At 46.3% G+C, this 20,361-nt stretch overlaps 1 protein-coding gene across 1 annotated transcript in view; it reads left to right on the forward strand.

Moving 5' to 3' along the window:
- The first annotated feature begins 1,805 nt into the window (after positions 1–1,805).
- Positions 1,806–20,361, forward strand: part of LOC142472552 (myosin heavy chain, skeletal muscle, adult-like) — a 47,914-nt gene continuing 29,358 nt past the window's right edge. The window contains exons 1-17 of the mRNA XM_075579606.1: positions 1,806–2,018; positions 3,146–3,289; positions 3,812–3,968; positions 4,571–4,598; positions 4,846–4,966; positions 5,750–5,842; positions 6,746–6,809; positions 8,443–8,541; positions 10,625–10,728; positions 11,773–11,911; positions 13,222–13,340; positions 13,443–13,592; positions 14,345–14,515; positions 15,880–16,186; positions 17,123–17,187; positions 17,281–17,368; positions 19,939–20,056. Of these exons, the coding sequence (XP_075435721.1) occupies positions 1,815–2,018; positions 3,146–3,289; positions 3,812–3,968; positions 4,571–4,598; positions 4,846–4,966; positions 5,750–5,842; positions 6,746–6,809; positions 8,443–8,541; positions 10,625–10,728; positions 11,773–11,911; positions 13,222–13,340; positions 13,443–13,592; positions 14,345–14,515; positions 15,880–16,186; positions 17,123–17,187; positions 17,281–17,368; positions 19,939–20,056 (2,171 nt within the window). The 5' untranslated portion in view covers positions 1,806–1,814. The remainder of the gene's footprint in view (positions 2,019–3,145; positions 3,290–3,811; positions 3,969–4,570; positions 4,599–4,845; positions 4,967–5,749; positions 5,843–6,745; positions 6,810–8,442; positions 8,542–10,624; positions 10,729–11,772; positions 11,912–13,221; positions 13,341–13,442; positions 13,593–14,344; positions 14,516–15,879; positions 16,187–17,122; positions 17,188–17,280; positions 17,369–19,938; positions 20,057–20,361) is intronic.

Below are 20,361 nucleotides of genomic sequence, written 5' to 3' on the forward strand. Positions count from 1 at the left end.
GAACACAGCGACCAGCAAAGTCCAGGCACGGATAATGGGTGCCGGGTATCACAGCAGAGGGACCATGGACTATAACTGCTCAGTGGTGCTAAGCACTGAGGCACCTCGCAGCTCGTGGAATATGCAGGTTGTTTGGCAGGATGGGGCGGGGGGGAGGGGGCAGAGGGTGGGGGGCGCTTGCAGTTTGTTCAGTGACCGGGTGGGTGCTGAGAGCCTGTCCAGCATGGGGCGAGGGGGGGAGAAGGGGATGCCGGTGGTCTTAATATTTAGCAGGCAATTGGGCCCAGCTGTTACCGATGGGGAGGGGGAGCGGTTGCAGTCAGGCTTTTCTGTGAGAGAGGGGTAGGGGGGTGAGGGGGGCGAGGAGGGGGAGCGGTTGCAGTCAGGCTTTTCTGTGAGAGAGGGGTGGGGGGTGAGGGGGGCGAGGAGGGGGAGCGGTTGCAGTCAGGCTTTTCTGTGAGAGAGGGGTGGGGGGGTGAGGGGGGCAAGGAGGGGGAGCGGTTGCAGTCAGGCTTTTCTGTGAGAGAGGGGTAGGGGGTGAGGGGGGGAGCTCACTCTCAGCATGTTGAATTAGGACCAATGTTACTCTCATTGTGCCTCTGTATCTCTGGCTGTGATTGTGTAACTGGAGATGGCTGTAATTAGAGTTGCTGGGCCCTGGGCCGCGCATGGGGATGGTATACATGCCGGCCGCATTAATGGGGAGATTAGCAGCATGTGCGGCATTCTCCGGGAGTAGCGAGTCTCCCTGGGCAGGCAGGTGGGCACGCTGAGGAATCCCTGGGCAGGCAGGTGGGCACGCTGAGGAATCCCTGGGCAGGCAGGTGGGCACGCGGGGGAATCCCTGGGCAGGCAGGTGGGCACGCGGGGGAATCCCTGGGCAGGCAGGTGGGCACGCTGAGGAATCCCTGGGCAGGCAGGTGGGCACGCGGGGGAATCCCTGGGCAGGCAGGTGGGCACGCTGAGGAATCCCTGGGCAGGCAGGTGGGCACGCGGGGGAATCCCTGGGCAGGCAGGTGGGCACGCTGAGGAATCCCTGGGCAGGCAGGTGGGCACGCGGGGGAATCCCTGGGCAGGCAGGTGGGCACGCTGAGGAATCTCACACAGTTACTTATATACTTACAGGGGGTCTGCAAGTTACTCCGGACACAGAACTGACCCATCCAAAGAGAATCTTTGTTATGTTAATTAGATTACAAACCGGAGACTGCATCTAAACACACCGGGGCAAATATCTACCAACACACCGGGGCAAATATCTACACACACACCGGGGCAAATATCTACACACACACCGGGGCAAATATCTACAAACACACCGGGGCAAATATCTACAAACACACCGGGGCAAATATCTACAAACACACCGGGGCAAATATCTACAAACACACCGGGGCAAATATCTACAAACACACCGGGGCAAATATCTACCAACACACCGGGGCAAATATCTACCAACACACCGGGGCAAATATCTACAAACACACCGGGGCATATATCTACAAACACACCGGGGCAAATATCTACAAACACACCGGGGCAAATATCTACAAACACACCGGGGCATATATCTACAAACACACCGGGGCATACTGTATCTCTACAAACACACCGGGGCATATCTCTACAAACACACCGGGGCAAATATCTACCAACACACCAGGGGACAGCAAATATGGGAGGAACGTTGGCACATCGCGATTCTCTTAATACTACGGTCATTGTTTCTCCAACTCTCGTTATCATGTGAATTATTTTCGGTGTGTAAACTTCCGACCGACTGGTCTTTTTCTTTCCCTAGGAAAGTCGCAGCCATGAGTGGGGACCGCGACATGATGATATTTGGAGAGGCCGCACAATACCTGCGGAAATCAGAGAAAGAACGCATTGAGTCTCAAAATCAGCCCTTTGATGCCAAAAGCTCCTGTTATGTTGCTGACAACAAAGACCTTTATGTGAAAGGAATCGTTCAGAACCGAGACGGGGCCAAAGTCACTGTCAAAACTGACGGTGGAAATGTACGTGTCCGAGCGCTGGGTTCGACACTTTGCATTGTTACGTTGAGTATTTGATGGCTGTGTATGAACTTCCAAATAATCTAATTGTCTTTACTCCCCCCCCAACCCCCCCCACGCCCCGAGCCGCTGCCCCACTTGCACAAAAGAGAAAAAGTCCTCCAGCGAGTAGACTCAAGTCATCATCCCGGACGTGTAAGATAGGGAAAGAAAAGATAAAATAAAAATACAATAAACAATGGTATAATACCGATATAGTTACAATTATACCATATATGAGATATTCAAATACACGCACTTACATGTGACTAAATCACACTGGGGAATAAAGGCGAAGCCTTCCACAACATCCAGCATGGTGTCTTAAAAAAGTAGAGAGAACAAAGGACATAGCATAATACAATGTAATAGCAATAAATGGATTAAAATACGATCCACTCACAAACAGCTAATTCACATGGGTATTTGTGAACAGCTTTCCAGCGCAGTTTCTGTCCACTCCGGCCCAGCCTTCCCACGTCTGTCCCTTCGCTTTTAGCCGTGCGGTGTCTGCGTGGTGTCCGTCTCAGACGCCCTTTAGCCCACTTCAGTCTGTGCTTGGCGATGGTCGCCCTGGCTCGTACACTGCCAGGTTGGAGCCTTCTGATGCTATCCTTTCCATAGGACTCGGTTTTGCGCATGCGCACAGACGTCTGGCTGGGTGTGAAGCTGATTGGACGATAGCTGTCTTTGGGACCCATGGTGGCTTGCAGTGTTCCCACAGAGAGTCACCTGTCACAGCGTCATAGTAACAATGCCCAACATATTAAGGATAAGCACACATTGACTGGGCCCCGGGACCCGGGCAGCTCTGCCATTACACATACAAAGCCCCAGGGATACCCTCGTCAAGTCACTTTATCTCCCAGGAATGTGAGCTGCATGGGACAAGGAGTTAGTACGCATGCACAATTCTACGTACAGCGCGGTGTACACGGCCGGCGCCATGTAACGAAAAAACTATTATTTGTGGGAATTTTTTAAGTCATATTTCCTTTAGTGGGCAGGAAATATATTGCATATTGTGTGTAGTTTAACATTTTGTTTGAATAATAATTAATTAACAAAATGACCTTTTCTTCCTCCTATAGGTTGTTACTGTTAAGGAAGATGAGGTTTTTCCCATGAACCCGCCCAAGTTTAATAAGCTGGAAGACATGGCTATGCTTACTCACCTGAACGAGCCATCGGTCCTTTATAACCTCAAGGAGCGTTATGCCGCCTGGATGATCTATGTGAGGAGTGCAAAGTGTGGAAGTGCACACAATACATCTGACTGCAGGGGGCATGGGAAGGGTATTATGATGTCTGTGTGACATTAGATATATCAGCCTGCTCTAGTCCTCAGGGGCCACCAACAGGTCACGTTTTCAGGATATCCCTGATTCAGCACAGGTGGCTCAATCAGGGTCCCAATCGCAGACTGAAACACTGATTGAGCCACCTGTGCTCACCTGGGATATCCCTAATACTTGATTGTGTTGGCAGCTCTTGGGGACTGGAGTTGGCTACCCTTAAAATAGATGAATATTTCAGGTACAGAGTAAGGCCACAGAGAATGCAATGCTTCTTAACCATGCTTTAAACCAGCTGGATAACAATGCAGTCCCACGGCCCCTATCTATATTATTATAATGTGTAACATAACAGAGACCACGTTTTCGGCTTGTGGGAAATCACAAATTAGTAAGAGGAGAAGTGGAAAAGAAAAAAGATCGCAGATCAACACGGCCTCCTACTTTTCTTTGTTCATCTAGACGTATTCGGGTCTTTTCTGTGCCACCGTCAACCCCTATAAGTGGCTTCCTGTGTATAACCCAGAGGTGGTCGATGCCTACAGAGGGAAGAAGCGCCAGGAGGCTCCCCCCCATATCTTCTCCATCTCTGATAACGCCTATCAGGCCATGCTCACCGGTAAGACATAGCAAACGTCATTTATATATTTCATATTGCACGTGTGTATATACAGTATATAATTATATATTTATGTTTATACACAGTATAGCTAATTATCAATTGACACATTTTCTGTTCTAAAAATCCCAAATAATTCAATTGGAAGAAGACATAATATTTAGCTTGAAATACAAGGAATTGTCGTGTGCGTACACGTAGGTAACAAATGGTAACAAATTGGTAACCCTTTATTGAGTTGAGAACTTTGGCTTTATTAGCCTGATGTAAAAGGTATAGGGAGGAGGTTAAGAGGTCCATACTAAGAAGGGAGTATGAAAAGGAGGATGAGGATTGAGGATGAGAAGAGAGGATGAGGAGAGTATTAGTATGAGTAGAGAGTATGAGGAGAGATTATGAGTATGAGGAGGTGGAGGAGTGGATGGTGGATTCTGATTAATTTGCGGCAACAAAGGAGACTGGGAAATGTCTGATACTTAAAGGCAAAGCTCAGCAGAGATAAGTTATTCAGCTTGCTGTTATAGCTTTCCAATAAGTGTATTGAATATTATGAACCTTAGGGGATGATCCCACCAGAACTAACTATGTTTTATTATTTACAGATCGAGAAAATCAGTCTATTCTCATTACGTAAGTATATCTTTATCAGGCTTACTAAAGCATAACTTATATGCAAAATAATGAATGTACGATAAGGTGTGTATAACGGAATATTGAAAAGTTCTCCCTATTCTGGGACACATTATTTTATGTTTCCACTAAATATGAGTCTTTAATTATCTGGGTGTACAGTACTCTTTGTGATCAAAGTGTTGTATCTTTGCTGGGACTCCTGCCACATGAAACCCAGCTCAGACTCATTTGCTGAATTTTTTAGGGGAGAGTCAGGGGCGGGAAAAACTGTGAACACGAAACGCGTCATCCAGTATTTTGCAACTATTGCGGCTGCTGGAGATTCTGGGAAGAAAAAAGACGCTTCTTCCTGCAGCAAAATCCAGGTGAGCCACATAGGGTCGTATCTGCTACGCTGAGCTCTGCCGTACGGCATCGTCCAGCCACGGAACCACGGAACCACGGTGAATGGGCTGAAATGTGTCTTCCTCCACTGGAAGGTGACGTGTGGCATAGACCGTGAAACTGAAAGATAAATCCTTTTATTGAACGAACAAGCGTGTTAATCAGAATAGATACTGATTATCGGTACAGCTGTAAACCTATTACAGATTTAGCGAGAGTAAGGCTGCGGCCAGGGTGAACGAGAGCGCGCTGGCGCTCATATTGCTTGGGGGATTTGTGGCCAGCCAGTTGCGCACTCAGGGGGGCGTGGCCATGACGTCACCGAGTTAGTACACCCTCATTGGGCGAACCACTCACGTGATGCGCCAGCGATCGACAGAAACAAATTTTCTTGTCTTTCAAAGCAGCTGAGCACCGTGCGCTCACGGGCACGCGCGCACTCACGCTGGGCAAACACATTGTAGCAATGTATTTGATCGCGCGCGTCCGCTCAGCATCACCCTGGCCGCAGCCTTACTGTCTCTGGAGCCGCGACTCCTTAGTGCTGAATATGCCGCGGTGGCGCTGTGGAAGGTCTGTGTGCGTGTGCATGAGCGTGTGCGTATGCATGTGTGTGTGCCTAAGTGTGTGTACGTGAGGTCATGGAGCGGATGCTATGTAATGTATGCTTCCATAAGGTGGCGTTTGTTGAGACAATGCATCTGTCAGTCCCTCTATTTTACCTTTAGGGACACACAGTAATTCCTCTTCTTGCCCCATTACAGGGGACCCTGGAGGATCAGATTATCCAGGCTAACCCTCTGCTGGAAGCCTTCGGCAACGCCAAGACCGTGAGGAACGACAACTCCTCCCGCTTTGTAAGTTTGCATTTATATTACACAAATAAGGGGGCGGGATAAGCCCCTCTAGCCTTTAAACAGCCCCAAAAGCCCCACTCTCCCATGCTACCTGCCTTTCTGCTTAGACTGGTGTTCATCACCCCTCCTCCCCTCCTCCTTCTCCGGTACTTTGTTTTAGCTAGGTCCTTATTGTGGACCATATGGGCCTCTAAGCAGAGATACTTCAGAAGACACCTTCTAGCAAGCTTAGTCAACATGGGCCATTCGTGGGAATGGGCTGTGTGGTCATTCCCAGCATTGAAGGTGTCCTATGGGGCAGGAGGGCTCGCCTCCAGTCCTCAAGGACCACCAACAGGTCAGGATGGAAGGAAATCCCAGCTTCAGCACAGGTGGTACAGTCTTCCACTGAGCCACTGATTGAGCCAACTGTGCTGAAGCAGGGATATCCTTAAAACCTGACCTGTTGGTGGCCCTTGAGGACTGGAGTCGAGCGCCCCTGCTATAGATTAACATCACTTAGTAAATATGGCCCTTTATGCAACATTCACTTGAATGAGCCCATCCAGTAAGGTGTCTTCCGACAGGGAACGTGTCTTATTGGGCAGGATTTGTTTAGGTCCAATAAGTATCAGTCGTCATTGTCCTCTCTTCGTGTGGCAGTATGTGGGGTTACACTGTAACAATACCACCGAATCCCATCTACATGCTGTGATATCCTGAGCTATACCAGGGTTAACTGGGGGAGGGGTGAACTATACAGTATGAGCAGGTCCTTATCTCTAACAAGGATGAGCAGGGAAGGCCATCTTTTTCTTTGTAATGTTAGGGACAGTGACCTAGGAGAATATGCATCATTATTATCACACTGGGCACATTGGGTAAAGAGAATCTTGTACTCATGTATATATTTAATCCATGCAGGGTAAATTCATCAGGATTCATTTTGGCGCTACAGGAAAGCTGGCTTCTGCTGATATTGAAACCTGTAAGTTCTGTATAATGCTACATTAAGAATAGGGGTTCCTCGGTGGCCCTGGAAGCTTGCACTCTTTTGAACCATTAGTTAGCCATTGAATGTATCACACGTACCTTACTTGTACCCTGGCACTCACACCTTACTTGTGCCCCATCACTCACACCTTACTTGTGCCCCGGCACTCACACCTTACTTGTACCCCATCACTCACACCTTACTTGTGCCCCATCACTCACACCTTACTTGTGCCCCATCACTCACACCTTACTTGTGCCCCATCACTCACACCTTACTTGTGCCCCATCACTCACACCTTACTTGTGCCCCATCACTCACACCTTACTTGTGCCCCGGCACTCACACCTTACTTGTGCCCCGGCACTCATACCTTACTTGTGCCCCATCACTCACATCTTACTTGTGCCCCGGCACTCACACCTTACTTGTGCCCCGGCACTCACACCTTACTTGTACCCCATCACTCACACCTTACTTGTGCCCCGGCACTCACACCTTACTTGTGCCCTGGCACTCACACCTTACTTGTGCCCCATCACTCACACCTTACTTGTGCCCCGGCACTCACACCTTACTTGTACCCCATCACTCACACCTTACTTGTGCCCCATCACTCACACCTTACTTGTGCCCCATCACTCACACCTTACTTATGCCCCGGCACTCACACCTTACTTGTACCCCATCACTCACACCTTACTTGTGCCCCATCACTCACACCTTACTTGTGCCCCATCACTCACACCTTACTTGTGCCCCATCACTCACACCTTACTTGTGCCCCATCACTCACACCTTACTTGTGCCCCATCACTCACACCTTACTTGTGCCCCGGCACTCACACCTTACTTGTGCCCCGGCACTCATACCTTACTTGTGCCCCATCACTCACATCTTACTTGTGCCCCGGCACTCACACCTAACTTGTGCCCCGGCACTCACACCTTACTTGTACCCCATCACTCACACCTTACTTGTGCCCCGGCACTCACACCTTACTTGTGCCCTGGCACTCACACCTTACTTGTGCCCCATCACTCACACCTTACTTGTGCCCCGGCACTCACACCTTACTTGTACCCCATCACTCACACCTTACTTGTGCCCCATCACTCACACCTTACTTGTGCCCCATCACTCACACCTTACTTATGCCCCGGCACAAACACCTTACTTGTGCCCCGGCACTCATACCTTACTTGTGCCCCATCACTCACACCTTACTTGTGCCCCGGCACTCACACCTTACTTGTGCCCCGGCTATATTAAGGAGCTAGTGATATTTAAGTATAGTAATCTGACAGCCTATACAACCTTCACACTAACCTTAGTTAGCCAGGGCTACTGTAAGCCAGGCTACAATGTTAAAGAAATGGATCTGAACATTTAACAGGGACAGGTCAAATATTACACATAAGTATGTTTGATATGGAGTAGCGAGGAGGCTGGCATTATAATGAAGAAGTGGATTTTATTTGTGACTTTAAGACAAAGCTTTAGAACCCTTAAATATGGCAACCCTAATCTTTGGACATTCCCAAACCCCCCAGCAGTAACTCCCAACCTAAGAAAGCATTACCCTCAATCTCAATGTGAAACATTACAAGTAACTATTTTCTGCAGATTTGCTGGAAAAGTCAAGAGTAACTTTCCAGCTTCCAAGTGAAAGGAGCTACCATATATTTTACCAGATTCAGTCCAATAAGAAGCCAGAGATTGTTGGTAAGTACCAAATTATTTCCAGAATACAATGGTTCAGTTGAGTATGTGACTGGGTTACCTGCTGGTAAGAATCTGGGCCACCATTCTGTATGCTGTGAAGATGCCCCCAGAGTTTAATCACATCATGTTTTCACTCCAGGGCCCCCTCCCGCTCATCTTTTCTTCTTCTGGTGTTTTTGTCCCCTTTTAGTATATCAACATGGCCGCCATCCAAGCCTCACTCCCACGGGCCAATAGGAAGGCGCAATGTCACCAGAGCATGACATTGCAGCTTTCCATTGGATGGCCCTGGTACCCATCTTTGATTTTACTTGCATTTTATTGGCATATATAAATGTGAATGTCTCAGGAATCGGGGGGTGGCCACGAACCTAAGAACAGCACAATTCCCAAAGTGGGGGAATTGCTGCTTTAACATTTGCTAACTATTGTGACAAAAAAACAAAGTAGATTTTAGGTTAAAAACACTGTCCCCCAAAGTTATTTCTAATTGTCCCCAGAGATGGAGACTTTTTCTCAAAACTAAAACTGGTGTTTATTGGAGGTCAGATGGGGTCATCCTATATAGTCTGATGCGGCCATTCTGGGCATTTTGTGTCCGAAAATTTCCTTTAACTTCATTAGGGATTTTTGGACTCAAACAGCCTGAACGGCCAGATCTATATATAGCCTAAGGCCCCAAATACTCAGGGAAATTTTGTAAAATAGTTCAGCTCCTTTCTAATCGATGGTGCTAAAATCTTCCCCAGCATGGAGAAAGTGACGTAACAACATACTAAATAGAGGCCATGGTTTCATGATAAACAACCTAAAGTACACAGTGTGACACAAAAGTGGAATTTCAGGGTGTCTATGCAAAGCTGCATACAACTGGGACCTGCAGTATCATATAGTTTGTATATGGTGCAGTATCGTATAGTTTGTATATGGTGCAGTATCGTATAGTTTATATATGGTGCAGTATCGTATAGTTTGTATATGGTGTGGTATCGTATAGTTTATATATGATGCAGTATGGTAGAGTTTATATATGGTGCAGTATCGTATAGTTTATATATGGTGCAGTATCGTATAGTTTATATATGGTGCAGTATCGTATAGTTTGTATATGGTGCAGTATCGTATAGTTTATATATGATGCAGTATGGTAGAGTTTATATATGGTGCAGTATCGTATAGTTTATATATGGTGCAGTATCGTATAGTTTATATATGATGCAGTATCGTATAGTTTATATATGGTGCAGTATCGTATAGTTTGTATATGGTGTGGTATCGTATAGTTTATATATGATGCAGTATGGTAGAGTTTATATATGGTGCAGTATCGTATAGTTTATATATGGTGCAGTATCGTATAGTTTATATATGGTGCAGTATCGTATAGTTTATATATGGTGCAGTATTGTATCGTTTATAAATGGTGTAGTATTGTATCGTTTATAAATGGTGTAGTATTGTATCGTTTATAGTTGCCATATAATAATCCCATTGTTTGCACAGCGGGTTATTCACTACGGTTCTTTGCCGGTTAATACGTCCGGTCCGGTATTAACTGCCATTGACTTGAAATATTCGTCAGTTTAAACTACGTCGACTTCCAGTTACAAGTGTTCCTTTTAGTTGCTATGAAAGACCAAGGGCCAAATCTACTAAGCCATGCTACTCCACACGACTCCTCCCAGCACGGCTTAGTACGATGGAAGTCAGCGAGCTGTAAGGTGGCTTGGCATGGAAGGTGTTTTACGGTGTAAAAGCGCTTAGTAAACATGGTCCTTTTATGGCCTTCTCACTTGGAGGCTCACCGTCCAGCACAGACAGTCTCACAAAGTAGCACTTCTAAAGTGTTACTATAAGAATTGGAAATATCCTGTACAGAGCGTTACATAGAATAAATAAATAAATATCCATCCATATTGTGTGGGTCAATATTCCATATCCCCCAATGGATTGGGAAGGATAAAAAAGGGACATGGGTTCACATTGAGGAAGGATTTCTAGTTTCAGCCTGGGGGGATCCTAGCAATTCTCATTCTTCTGCATATCCAAATAATAATTAATCCTTCCCCCCCCCCCCCCCCAGAAATGCTGCTTATTACCACCAATCCGTATGATTATCATTACACCAGCCAAGGAGACATCGCTGTCAAAAGTATAGACGATTCAGAGGAATTAATGGCCACAGACGTAAGTATAAGCAGTTATCATGTAGAAAGAAAGACATGTTTGTAAGAGCCTGTCTGTAGTGGGAAGTTAGCAGTGTTGTCCAGAAGGGCCGGTTCTGGTACTATTTTAATGGACCCGCCCGTTATTGTACCCGCTAACGGATAGTGTGATTTCTCCCATGACACGTTGCAGTGTGGCTCTATGAGGAGCCTTTCCAATATATTGCTCTGTGGATTTCCTGACAAAGCACTTCAGCAGTTACAGCGCCGGACGCTGGAGACTAAATTGAAATGCGGAGAAAGTCTTTTTTTAACGCCGCAGTTCCCTCTACTTATTTCCTGCGATACTCGGGCCAATGTCATCCGATGCGACTTCCTATTGATCCCGCGGGGAAGTATCTGCGCTAGCGTTCCTGGCGCGTGTCTTGGGACACAGACGCCCCAGGGCTGAAATGAAGGGGCTCAGCTCTGGGGATCCCCAGATCCTATGTAAGAAGGGTGTGATTCTGTTTTAAAGCAAAGTCCAATGATCCTATTCACCCGTCGGTATCTCACACTGAGCCAAAGGGAGAGCAGATTAGAACGGGATCGTGATTAGTGTTAATTAGATAATTAGCATTACATTTAAATGAATATATGAATGTACAATTCCAGTAAAAGCGCTGTCTGATTACACTGTAATCGTGAATGTAAAGTAACAAATAAACCTCTGAAGTGGATGCTTCGGCTCTCAGTGTCCGCTCTCCTTGTGATCTTAGGACTGTCATTTTATCTCCCTGTGCCGCCTACATTAGATGGTAAGCTCTTCAGACCAGGCAGAAGAATTGTACATGGAGCTTATCGTATACACTGTCAGCGCTATGTAAGGAAAATATAATGATATAATGTGACTACTAACATTCCTACCTTCGCCTCTTATCGCGCCCGAACCTCAAGGCCATGGTATAACCATGCTTTGCTGCTCATTTCCCTAATTGGCGCGGGGACCCGGGATAAAGATGCCCCATTACAGTACAGTATATATACACGTATACACGCCTGTAACTGACGTGATATTGCTTTGTAGGACGCTATTGACATTCTGGGCTTTAGTCCAGAGGAAAAAATGGGAATCTACAAACTGACGGGTGCTGTGATGCATTATGGGAACATGAAGTTTAAGCAGAAGCAGCGGGAAGAACAGGCGGAGCCGCACGGCACACAAGGTTTGCGTCACCTTTACTGTTAGTGTTTACTGGCTGTGCACGTGTATAGCCCGGGCTGCGCTGTGAACCCGGCGTAACTATGCGGCAGGCAGAAGCTTTACCGGATCCATCTTAAAGAGGATAAGAAGCTAACAGTGACACAGGGGGCGCAATTGCATGTCATTACCCAGAATCCTTTGCTGCAGTGGCAGTACGGTTATGGGGTAAGGCGGGTTTGTGGGCCTGCCACAGACGTGTGAACGGGCTCATACGTGTTCTGTATCATTGCTGTGTGGTGGAGCGATTGTGTAACTTGCTTCTGGTAGCGTTCAGGAAGAAGGTAATAGGCAGCACTCTAAAGTTCAGCGACAAATACAGCGTTTATTCGCTGGAACGTCTCTTCCTTTCCGGATACAATAAACAGATGTAAAGTGCTTTGCCCCCGTGCCTTGCAGTGTATGGCGTCAGATTCACAGGGATTCACACGTCTATCACACGTCTATCACGTGTGTGCCCGCCACTTTCAGGAAGTAAGAGCTGGAGACATTCCTCCAAATGTTTGTAACGTGAGCATGTAACCTGCGCACACGTCAGGTTCAAACGCCGATCTAGGGAGATACCGTATTGTATTAATCATTAATGTCTCTGGGCTACAACACTGGAGAAAATCTGGGGCAAAAAACCCGCATTCTTTTACAGCCGGGAGATTTTAACGGTGAAGATTCATGTAGTGGGTCAGAAGCATTGCCTTATCAGCAAAAGAGATTAGATAAAGATTGTATTAAAAAAAAAACACCTATGCATTTTCGTCCTAAAAAAATTATCCCGAAACCTAAATGAATAAGACTGCGAATCCGCTCTCACTTAGGAGGTAATTCTTTATCTGCCATTGCTAAAAATCCCAATAGACCGCAATGGGGAGTTTTTTTTGTTGTTGCTGATAACGTCCCAGACAGCTGCTTCAGCATACATAAAATAAGTCCCTTAGTGACAAAGAATTTTATCTGTGAAGATTAAGATAAGACATACTGTATTCCCTGACTAGATTCTTTGTAGTGTGTATGGATAGCAGCTCTGTGCTGCTTGGTGGAGGAAGTGAGAAGAAACAGCAGGAGTTGCCATGCTGCAGGCCACTTTACTGCAGACTTGGGGCCTTTATAAATACAAATAAAATCAAATAAAAACATAGGAAAAAAGGTAAAAATAAGGTTGGTAACCTGCTTTAAAGGGTTTCACATGGTCATACCGGGATCTTTAATAAATAAATCCTCTTTCTTTCAGTAGCACGGAGTCTCTGCATGTGCTAAACAAATGCTGTTTTATCTCCACAGATGCAGATAAAGTGGCATATTTGATGGGCCTCAATTCATCAGAACTAGTTAAATCTCTTTGCAATCCCAGAGTAAAAGTGGGAAATGAATATGTCACGAAGAGTCAGAATGTTCAGCAGGTGAGATATCTCCCGTTCCATGCTTCAGCTCAGCGCGCGCCAGTTCCATGCTTCAGCTCAGCACGCGCCTGCATCGTCCTTATGAATTCATTTCTATTCCAGGTGTACAATTCCGTTGGCGCCCTGGGGAAGGCAGTGTACGAGAAACTGTTTTCTTGGATGGTAACACGTATCAACCAACAGCTGGACACAAAGCAGCCAAGAGAATACTTTATCGGTGTTCTGGATATCGCGGGTTTTGAAATCTTTGATGTAAGTTCTGTTGTAAATGACAGAAGATTATTGATGCATGAAACATGTGCCAGGTCACCTTACAATTGTATTTGATATATATATATATCCCTGTTTCTCTAGATAGATATATTTGTGTGTGTATATCTTTATTTGTATAGCGCTGTACATATACGCAGCGTGTCACAGCAGTAATCATATGGCATAATAATAATATAACACATACTGGGAATAAGCGCTTCAGACATAAAATTAACAATAGGAAGGGGGGTCTCTGCCCGAAGAGTTTACAATCTAAGTGGTAAGTGAGGAGTATGTAAGGGGTCACGGTCGATGTAAGAAGTGCATAGTATCAGGCTCATGTGCTTCGTTACCGAGGTGGGTTTTAAGATGGGTCTTAAAGGTGGAGAGAGGGTGCTAGTCAGATATGGAGGGGAAGGGCATTCCAGAGGTGTGGGGCAATCAGTGAGAGGTTTTAAGTGGGAGAGGACTTTAGATACAAAAGGGGGTAGAGAGAAGACGAACTTGAGCAGAACGCAGGAGGTGAGCAGGTGTAGAGTTCGCTGGGATTGTGTGTATAGCTAGACATTAGGGCTGAGATGTAAGGAGGGGATGCGTACAAAAACTCATTATCCGCCGGAAACCGCCGCCGGTTAACATGGGTACCACTTTCCGACTGTCCCGCGTCCGATGCGGGTTTGGAAAAGCGAGGACTGCCTGTATTCTAAACGAGTGTAATAAAATATGTCTTTCTTTGTTTCTTAAACCTTCAGTTTAACACCTTCGAACAGCTTTGTATCAACTTCACCAATGAAAAGCTACAACAGTTTTTTAACCATCACATGTTTGTCCTGGAACAAGAGGAATACAAGAAGGAAGGGATCGAATGGGAGTTCATTGACTTTGGGATGGATTTGGCTGCCAGCATCCAACTCATAGAAAAGGTGAGACATTTGCAAACAGTGAAATTCCTTTAAACACAAGAGATGCGAATGACTTTGTTAAGGAAGCCACAGTACGTTGGATTTCATGCTGTCTTAGGCCTGAACCTTATCTCTGGCAATGCTCACAGATTTCTGAGAAGCCAGAAAACTAGGGCAGAAACCGTGATGAGAGATACAGATCCTGGAGGAAACCATGGTACACACACTATGGATTTCAGGAGAGATTTCAGCCATGACACTGGAAAGATTAGAGAAGCAGAAGTGAATTGTAATTTGTTGCTTATCATTTATATCTGCAGGACCCACACAACCAGGTTCCCATGTTTCCTCTTCTCAGTGTACTGTATTATAGTAGTATAATAGCAGTGAGGATAGGACTAATGAAATACTGTATGTGGGTATCCCAACTATGAATGAAAGTCAAGGATCCAACAGGGTGTGAGGTTTTATAGATCCAACAGGGTGTGAGGTTTTATAGATCCAACAGGGTGTGAGGTTATATAGATCCAACAGGGGGTGAGGTTTTATAGATCCAACAGGGGGTGAGGTTTTATAGATCCAACAGGGTGTGAGGTTTTATAGATCCAACAGGGTGTGAGGTTTTATAGATCCAACAGGGTGTGAGGTTTTATAGATCCAACAGGGTGTGAGGTTTTATAGATCCAACAGGGTGTGAGGTTTTATAGATCCAACAGGGTGTGAGGTTTTATAGATCCAACAGGGTGTGAGGTTTTATAGATCCAACAGGGTGTGAGGTTTTATAGATCCAACAGGATGTGAGGTTATATAGATCCAACAGGGTGTGAGGTTTTATAGCAGATAGGAAGATGGAGAAAAAAAGAAAAACGCGCAGAAAATCTCATGTGTAGTAAATGTATTATATTGTGATATTCAAGCAGCAGGTACCACAATATAATTAATTTAGTAGACCACGATATTTTTTGCGCTGTTTTCTTCTTTTTTTTCTCTAATAGCCCTTTGGATGTTGAGCCATCCTAATTAAACTGAAGCAGAATCTCATTTGTCAACAGCACAGGTTTTAAACTATATATATGTTGCACACAACATGTGATAGACACTATGTATAATTACACCTGTTTTTGATCCATCACGCTTTTAAAGTCCGGGCTATATCCTTTAACACAGTCCTCATATTTGTATGTTAATCCCAAGTCACATGACCTTTACGTTTTTCTAATAACCACTAATTTATCACGATCTGGCGCGCGGTCATTGTCACCTTTTTTCTTACTCAGATAGGAAGATAGGCCAATTGTTTTCTTGTCTGCCATAAAACTCTGTTACTACGTGTTACTATGCTACGGTTACTAACTCGCTTTTGGTAATGTTGCTTGTCTTGGCAGCCAATGGGTATCTTCTCCATTCTGGAAGAGGAGTGCATGTTTCCAAAGGCCGGCGACGCCACCTTTAAGAACAAGCTTTATGACCAACACCTTGGAAAAACACCCAATTTCCAGAAGCCGAAGCCTGGCAAAAGCAAAGCAGAAGCCCACTTTGCATTGGTGCATTATGCCGGCATTGTGAATTACAACATCAGTGGCTGGCTGGAGAAGAACAAGGACCCCCTGAATGAGACGGTGGTGGGACTGTACCAGAAGTCCTCAGTCAAACTTCTCGCCTCGCTCTTCTCCACATTTGCTACAGATGCAGGTATTGAAGCTTTAACAATTACAGCCGCTCTAATAACACCCTGTTCATTCACGCCAGTGGGGTGTAAAGTGTCTTCCAGCGCTGGACGATGTCGTAGGGCAGAAAACGGGCTTATTAAAGATGGACCGTAATTTTACTAAATGTTTCCACACTGGGAATTTAAAATGGCGGTCGTCATTCAAACATATGAAGCAAACGGTGGTTGTCATGGTAACTTCTAGTGCCAGAAAAATTCAAACCAGGGAAACCCGGCACAATAGTTTTGCCTTATATCTCCCGAGTGCAGTTAAAATAGATTTAAACATGGGGTTTTCCAGTAAAGAGGTAGATTTGTTGCATGTTGTGATGCCTTCTACACACGCCGGTATGGGGTAGCACACCCGACCTGGCACTAACCGCATTGACTTGAAGTTCTAACACACGATGAATCTGCCCCTTTAAACTACACCACCAACAGATAGTTATAAGGTGCATTTCCGCTTAGTTGAACCCCATTAGTTTCAGCTCCGGGGAACCCCCTAGTTTCCAAGGTACTTTCCTCCGATAGTGTGGCCTGTAGCAGCCCCGGCGGAGCACGCAATATGGTGGCTCTAATCTCCCGTGGCACAGGAGCCAATAGGAAGCCGCGGTGTCGTCCGTCGTGGCTTCCCTATTGACTCGCGTGATGCAGGAACTTTAAACGTGAAGGCGATTCCGGCGGAGGTGGGTGTCTCAGGGAGCAGGGGGTCTCAGGGAGCAGGGGGTCTCAGGGAGCAGGGGGTCTCAGGGAGCAGGGGGTCCCAGGGAGCAGGGGGTCTCAGGGAGCAGGGGGTCCCAGGGAGCAGGGTGTCTCAGGGAGCAGGGGGTCCCGCGGTTCAGCTCCGCAGGCCCCCCTGCTTCCCACCTGAGGGATATATTGTTGCTTTAGGCTAACAGATTTTCTCTCCTGCAATCCAGCCAGTAGCAAAGCCGGGGGTAAGAAGAAGGGGTCCTCCTTCCAGACGGTGTCTGCGCTGTTCAGGGTACGTTCCCGGCCCCTGTGTAGAAGGACACGCTTTGCTGGCTTCTTTGAATTAAATGATTTCAATATTTTTCAATGTATATTTTTATTGTAGGAAAACTTGAACAAATTGATGAGCAACTTGAGAACGACACATCCCCACTTCGTGCGCTGTCTGATTCCCAATGAGACAAAAACACCAGGTCGGGCGATTTGTACACAAGCATTACATGTATAAGTTACTATAGGAGGTTGGAGGAGGGGCTATAAGTATTGGAGCAGTTAGGGGAGGAGTTATAGGGAGCGGTTATAGGAGCAGTTAGGGGAGGCGTTATAGGGAGCGGTTATAGGAGCAGTTAGGGGAGGAGTTATAGGGAGTGGTTATAGGAGCAGTTAGGGGAGGAGGTATATGGAGCGGTTATAGGAGCAGTTAGGGGAGGAGGTATATGGAGCGGTTATAGGAGCAGTTAGGGGAGGCGGTATAGGGAGCGGTTATAGGAGCAGTTATGGGAGGAGTTATAGGGAGCGGTTATAGGAGCAGTTAGGGGAGGAGTTATAGGGTGCGGTTAGGGGAGGAGTTATAGGGAGCGAGTTAGGGTTAGGGTTAGGAGCGGTTAGGGGAGGAGTTATAGGGAGCGTTTATAGGAGCGGTTAGGGGAGGAGTTATAGGGAGCGGTTATAGGAGCAGTTATGGAGGAGGTATATGGAGCGGTTATAGGAGCAGTTAGGGGAGGAGTTATAGGGAGCGGTTATAGGAACGGTTAGGGGAGGAGTTATAGGGAACGGTTATAGGAGCGGTTAGGGGAGGAGTTATAGGGAGCGGTTATAGGAGCAGTTAAGGGAGGAGTTATAGGGAGCGGTTATAGGAGCAGTTAGGGGAGGAGTTATAGGGAGCGGTTATAGGAGCAGTTAGGGGAGGCGTTATAGGGAGCGGTTATAGGAGCAGTTAGGGGAGGAGTTATAGGGAGCGGTTATAGGAGCAGTTAGGGGAGGCGGTATAGGGAGTGGTTATAGGAGCAGTTAGGGGAGGAGATATATGGAGAGGTTACTGGAGCAGTTATGGGAGGAGGTATAGGGAGCGGTTATAGGAGCAGTTAGGGGAGGAGGTATATGGAGCGGTTATAGGAGCAGTTAGGGGAGGCGGTATAGGGAGCGGTTATAGGAGCAGTTATGGGAGGAGTTATAGGAAGCGGTTATAGGAGCAGTTAGGGGAGGAGTTATAGGGTGCGGTTAGGGGAGGAGTTATAGGGAGCGAGTTAGGGTTAGGGTTAGGGTTAGGAGCGGTTAGGGGAGGAGTTATAGGGAGCGGTTATAGGAGCGGTTAGGGGAGGAGTTATAGGGAGCGGTTAGGGGAGGAGTTATAGGGAACGGTTATAGGAGCAGTTATGGAGGAGTTATAGGGAGCGGTTATAGGAACGGTTAGGGGAGGAGTTATAGGGAACGGTTATAGGAGCGGTTAGGGGAGGAGTTATAGGGAGCGGTTATAGGAGCGGTTAGGGGAGGAGTTATAGGGAACGGTTATAGGAGCGGTTTGGGGAGGAGTTATAGGGAACGGTTATAGGAGCAGTTATGGAGGAGGTATATGGAGCGGTTATAGGAGCAGTTAGGGGAGGAGTTATAGGGAGCGGTTATAGGAACGGTTAGGGGAGGAGTTATAGGGAACGGTTATAGGAGCGGTTAGGGGAGGAGTTATAGGGAGCGGTTATAGGAGCGGTTAGGGGAGGAGTTATAGGGAACGGTTATAGGAGCGGTTAGGGGAGGAGTTATAGGGAGCGGTTATAGGAGCGGTTAGGGGAGGAGTTATAGGGAACGGTTATAGGAGCGGTTAGGGGAGGAGTTATAGGGAACGGTTATAGGAGCAGTTAGGGAGGAGGTATATGGAGCGGTTATAGGAACAGTTAGGGGAGGAGTTATAGGGAACGGTTATAGGAGCGGTTAGGGGAGGAGTTATAGGGAGCGGTTACAGGAGCAGTTAGGGAGGAGGTATATGGAGTGGTTATAGGAACAGTTAGGGGAGGAGTTATAGGGAACGGTTATAGGAGCGGTTAGGGGAGGAGTTATAGGGAGCGGTTATAGGAGCAGTTAGGGGAGGAGGTATATGGAGCGGTTATAGGAGCAGTTAGGGGAGGAGGTATAGGGAGCGGTTATAGGAGCAGTTAGGGGAGGAGGTATATGGAGCGGTTATAGGAGCAGTTAGGGGAGGAGGTATATGGAGCGGTTATAGGAGCAGTTAGGGGAGGAGGTATAGGGAGCGGTTATAGGAGCAGTTAGGGGAGGGGTTATAGGGAGCGGTTATAGGAGCAGTTAGGGAGGAGTTATAGGGAGCGGTTATAGGAGCAGTTAGGGAGGAGGTATAGGGAGCGTATTAGAGATTAGAAACTCTCCAGCCGCGCGGCGAATTTCAAGGGAAATAAAAAAAAATGGCGCTTTTTTCAAATCTCGCCATTTTCGGCTGTTTTTAGCGCGATTTTCGCCGGAAAATGGCGAGATTGCTATTAGCGCTGTTCTCTGCATGAGGCCCTAAGTAGAGTCTTATTAGTAAATCCAAAATCGCTGTTTTTATACTACAATAATTATCTTTATTTCTGTTTTTTCATCTTGACTTCCTACTTCTATGTAAAATTCTCCATAGATCTTCTGTTTTTTTTGGAAATACTGATGTAGAACGAAGCGTTTGGAGAGGGTATTCCAAAGTTGCCATCGCAGTAACAAATGATTGAACTGATTGAATGTATTCTTAGTTCTGAGGAATAATAAGGGTTTCGGTTAACAGGGGTCATGGATAATCAGCTAGTCATGCACCAGCTGCGCTGCAATGGCGTGTTAGAGGGGATCCGAATTTGCAGGAAGGGATTTCCCAGCAGAATCCATTATGGGGACTTCAAACAGAGGTACATCGGAAATATGTCCCACTATTTCTTTCTATAGCCAATGCCATTAATGTCTCCAATGTAACCAAATGCTTTTGGAGTGTTTTCACTATCTTGACCTAATCTCTTTATAGTAAGACTGTTTGTAAACTGTAGTGTATATACAGGGAGGTTGTTGACTTACTTTAAACTTCTTTCCTTTTTTTAAACTAATTATGCTGCCATATTTAACCACAGAAATAAAAGACATGTCAATAGATTCGATTAGAATTTCGGATCCTTTGTACAGAAATCACTGTAGTTTTTAAACACTTGGAATGGGGACC

The sequence above is a fragment of the Ascaphus truei genome, chromosome 22, assembly GCF_040206685.1.
Source record: "Ascaphus truei isolate aAscTru1 chromosome 22, aAscTru1.hap1, whole genome shotgun sequence".
Lineage (NCBI taxonomy): Eukaryota > Metazoa > Chordata > Amphibia > Anura > Ascaphidae > Ascaphus > Ascaphus truei.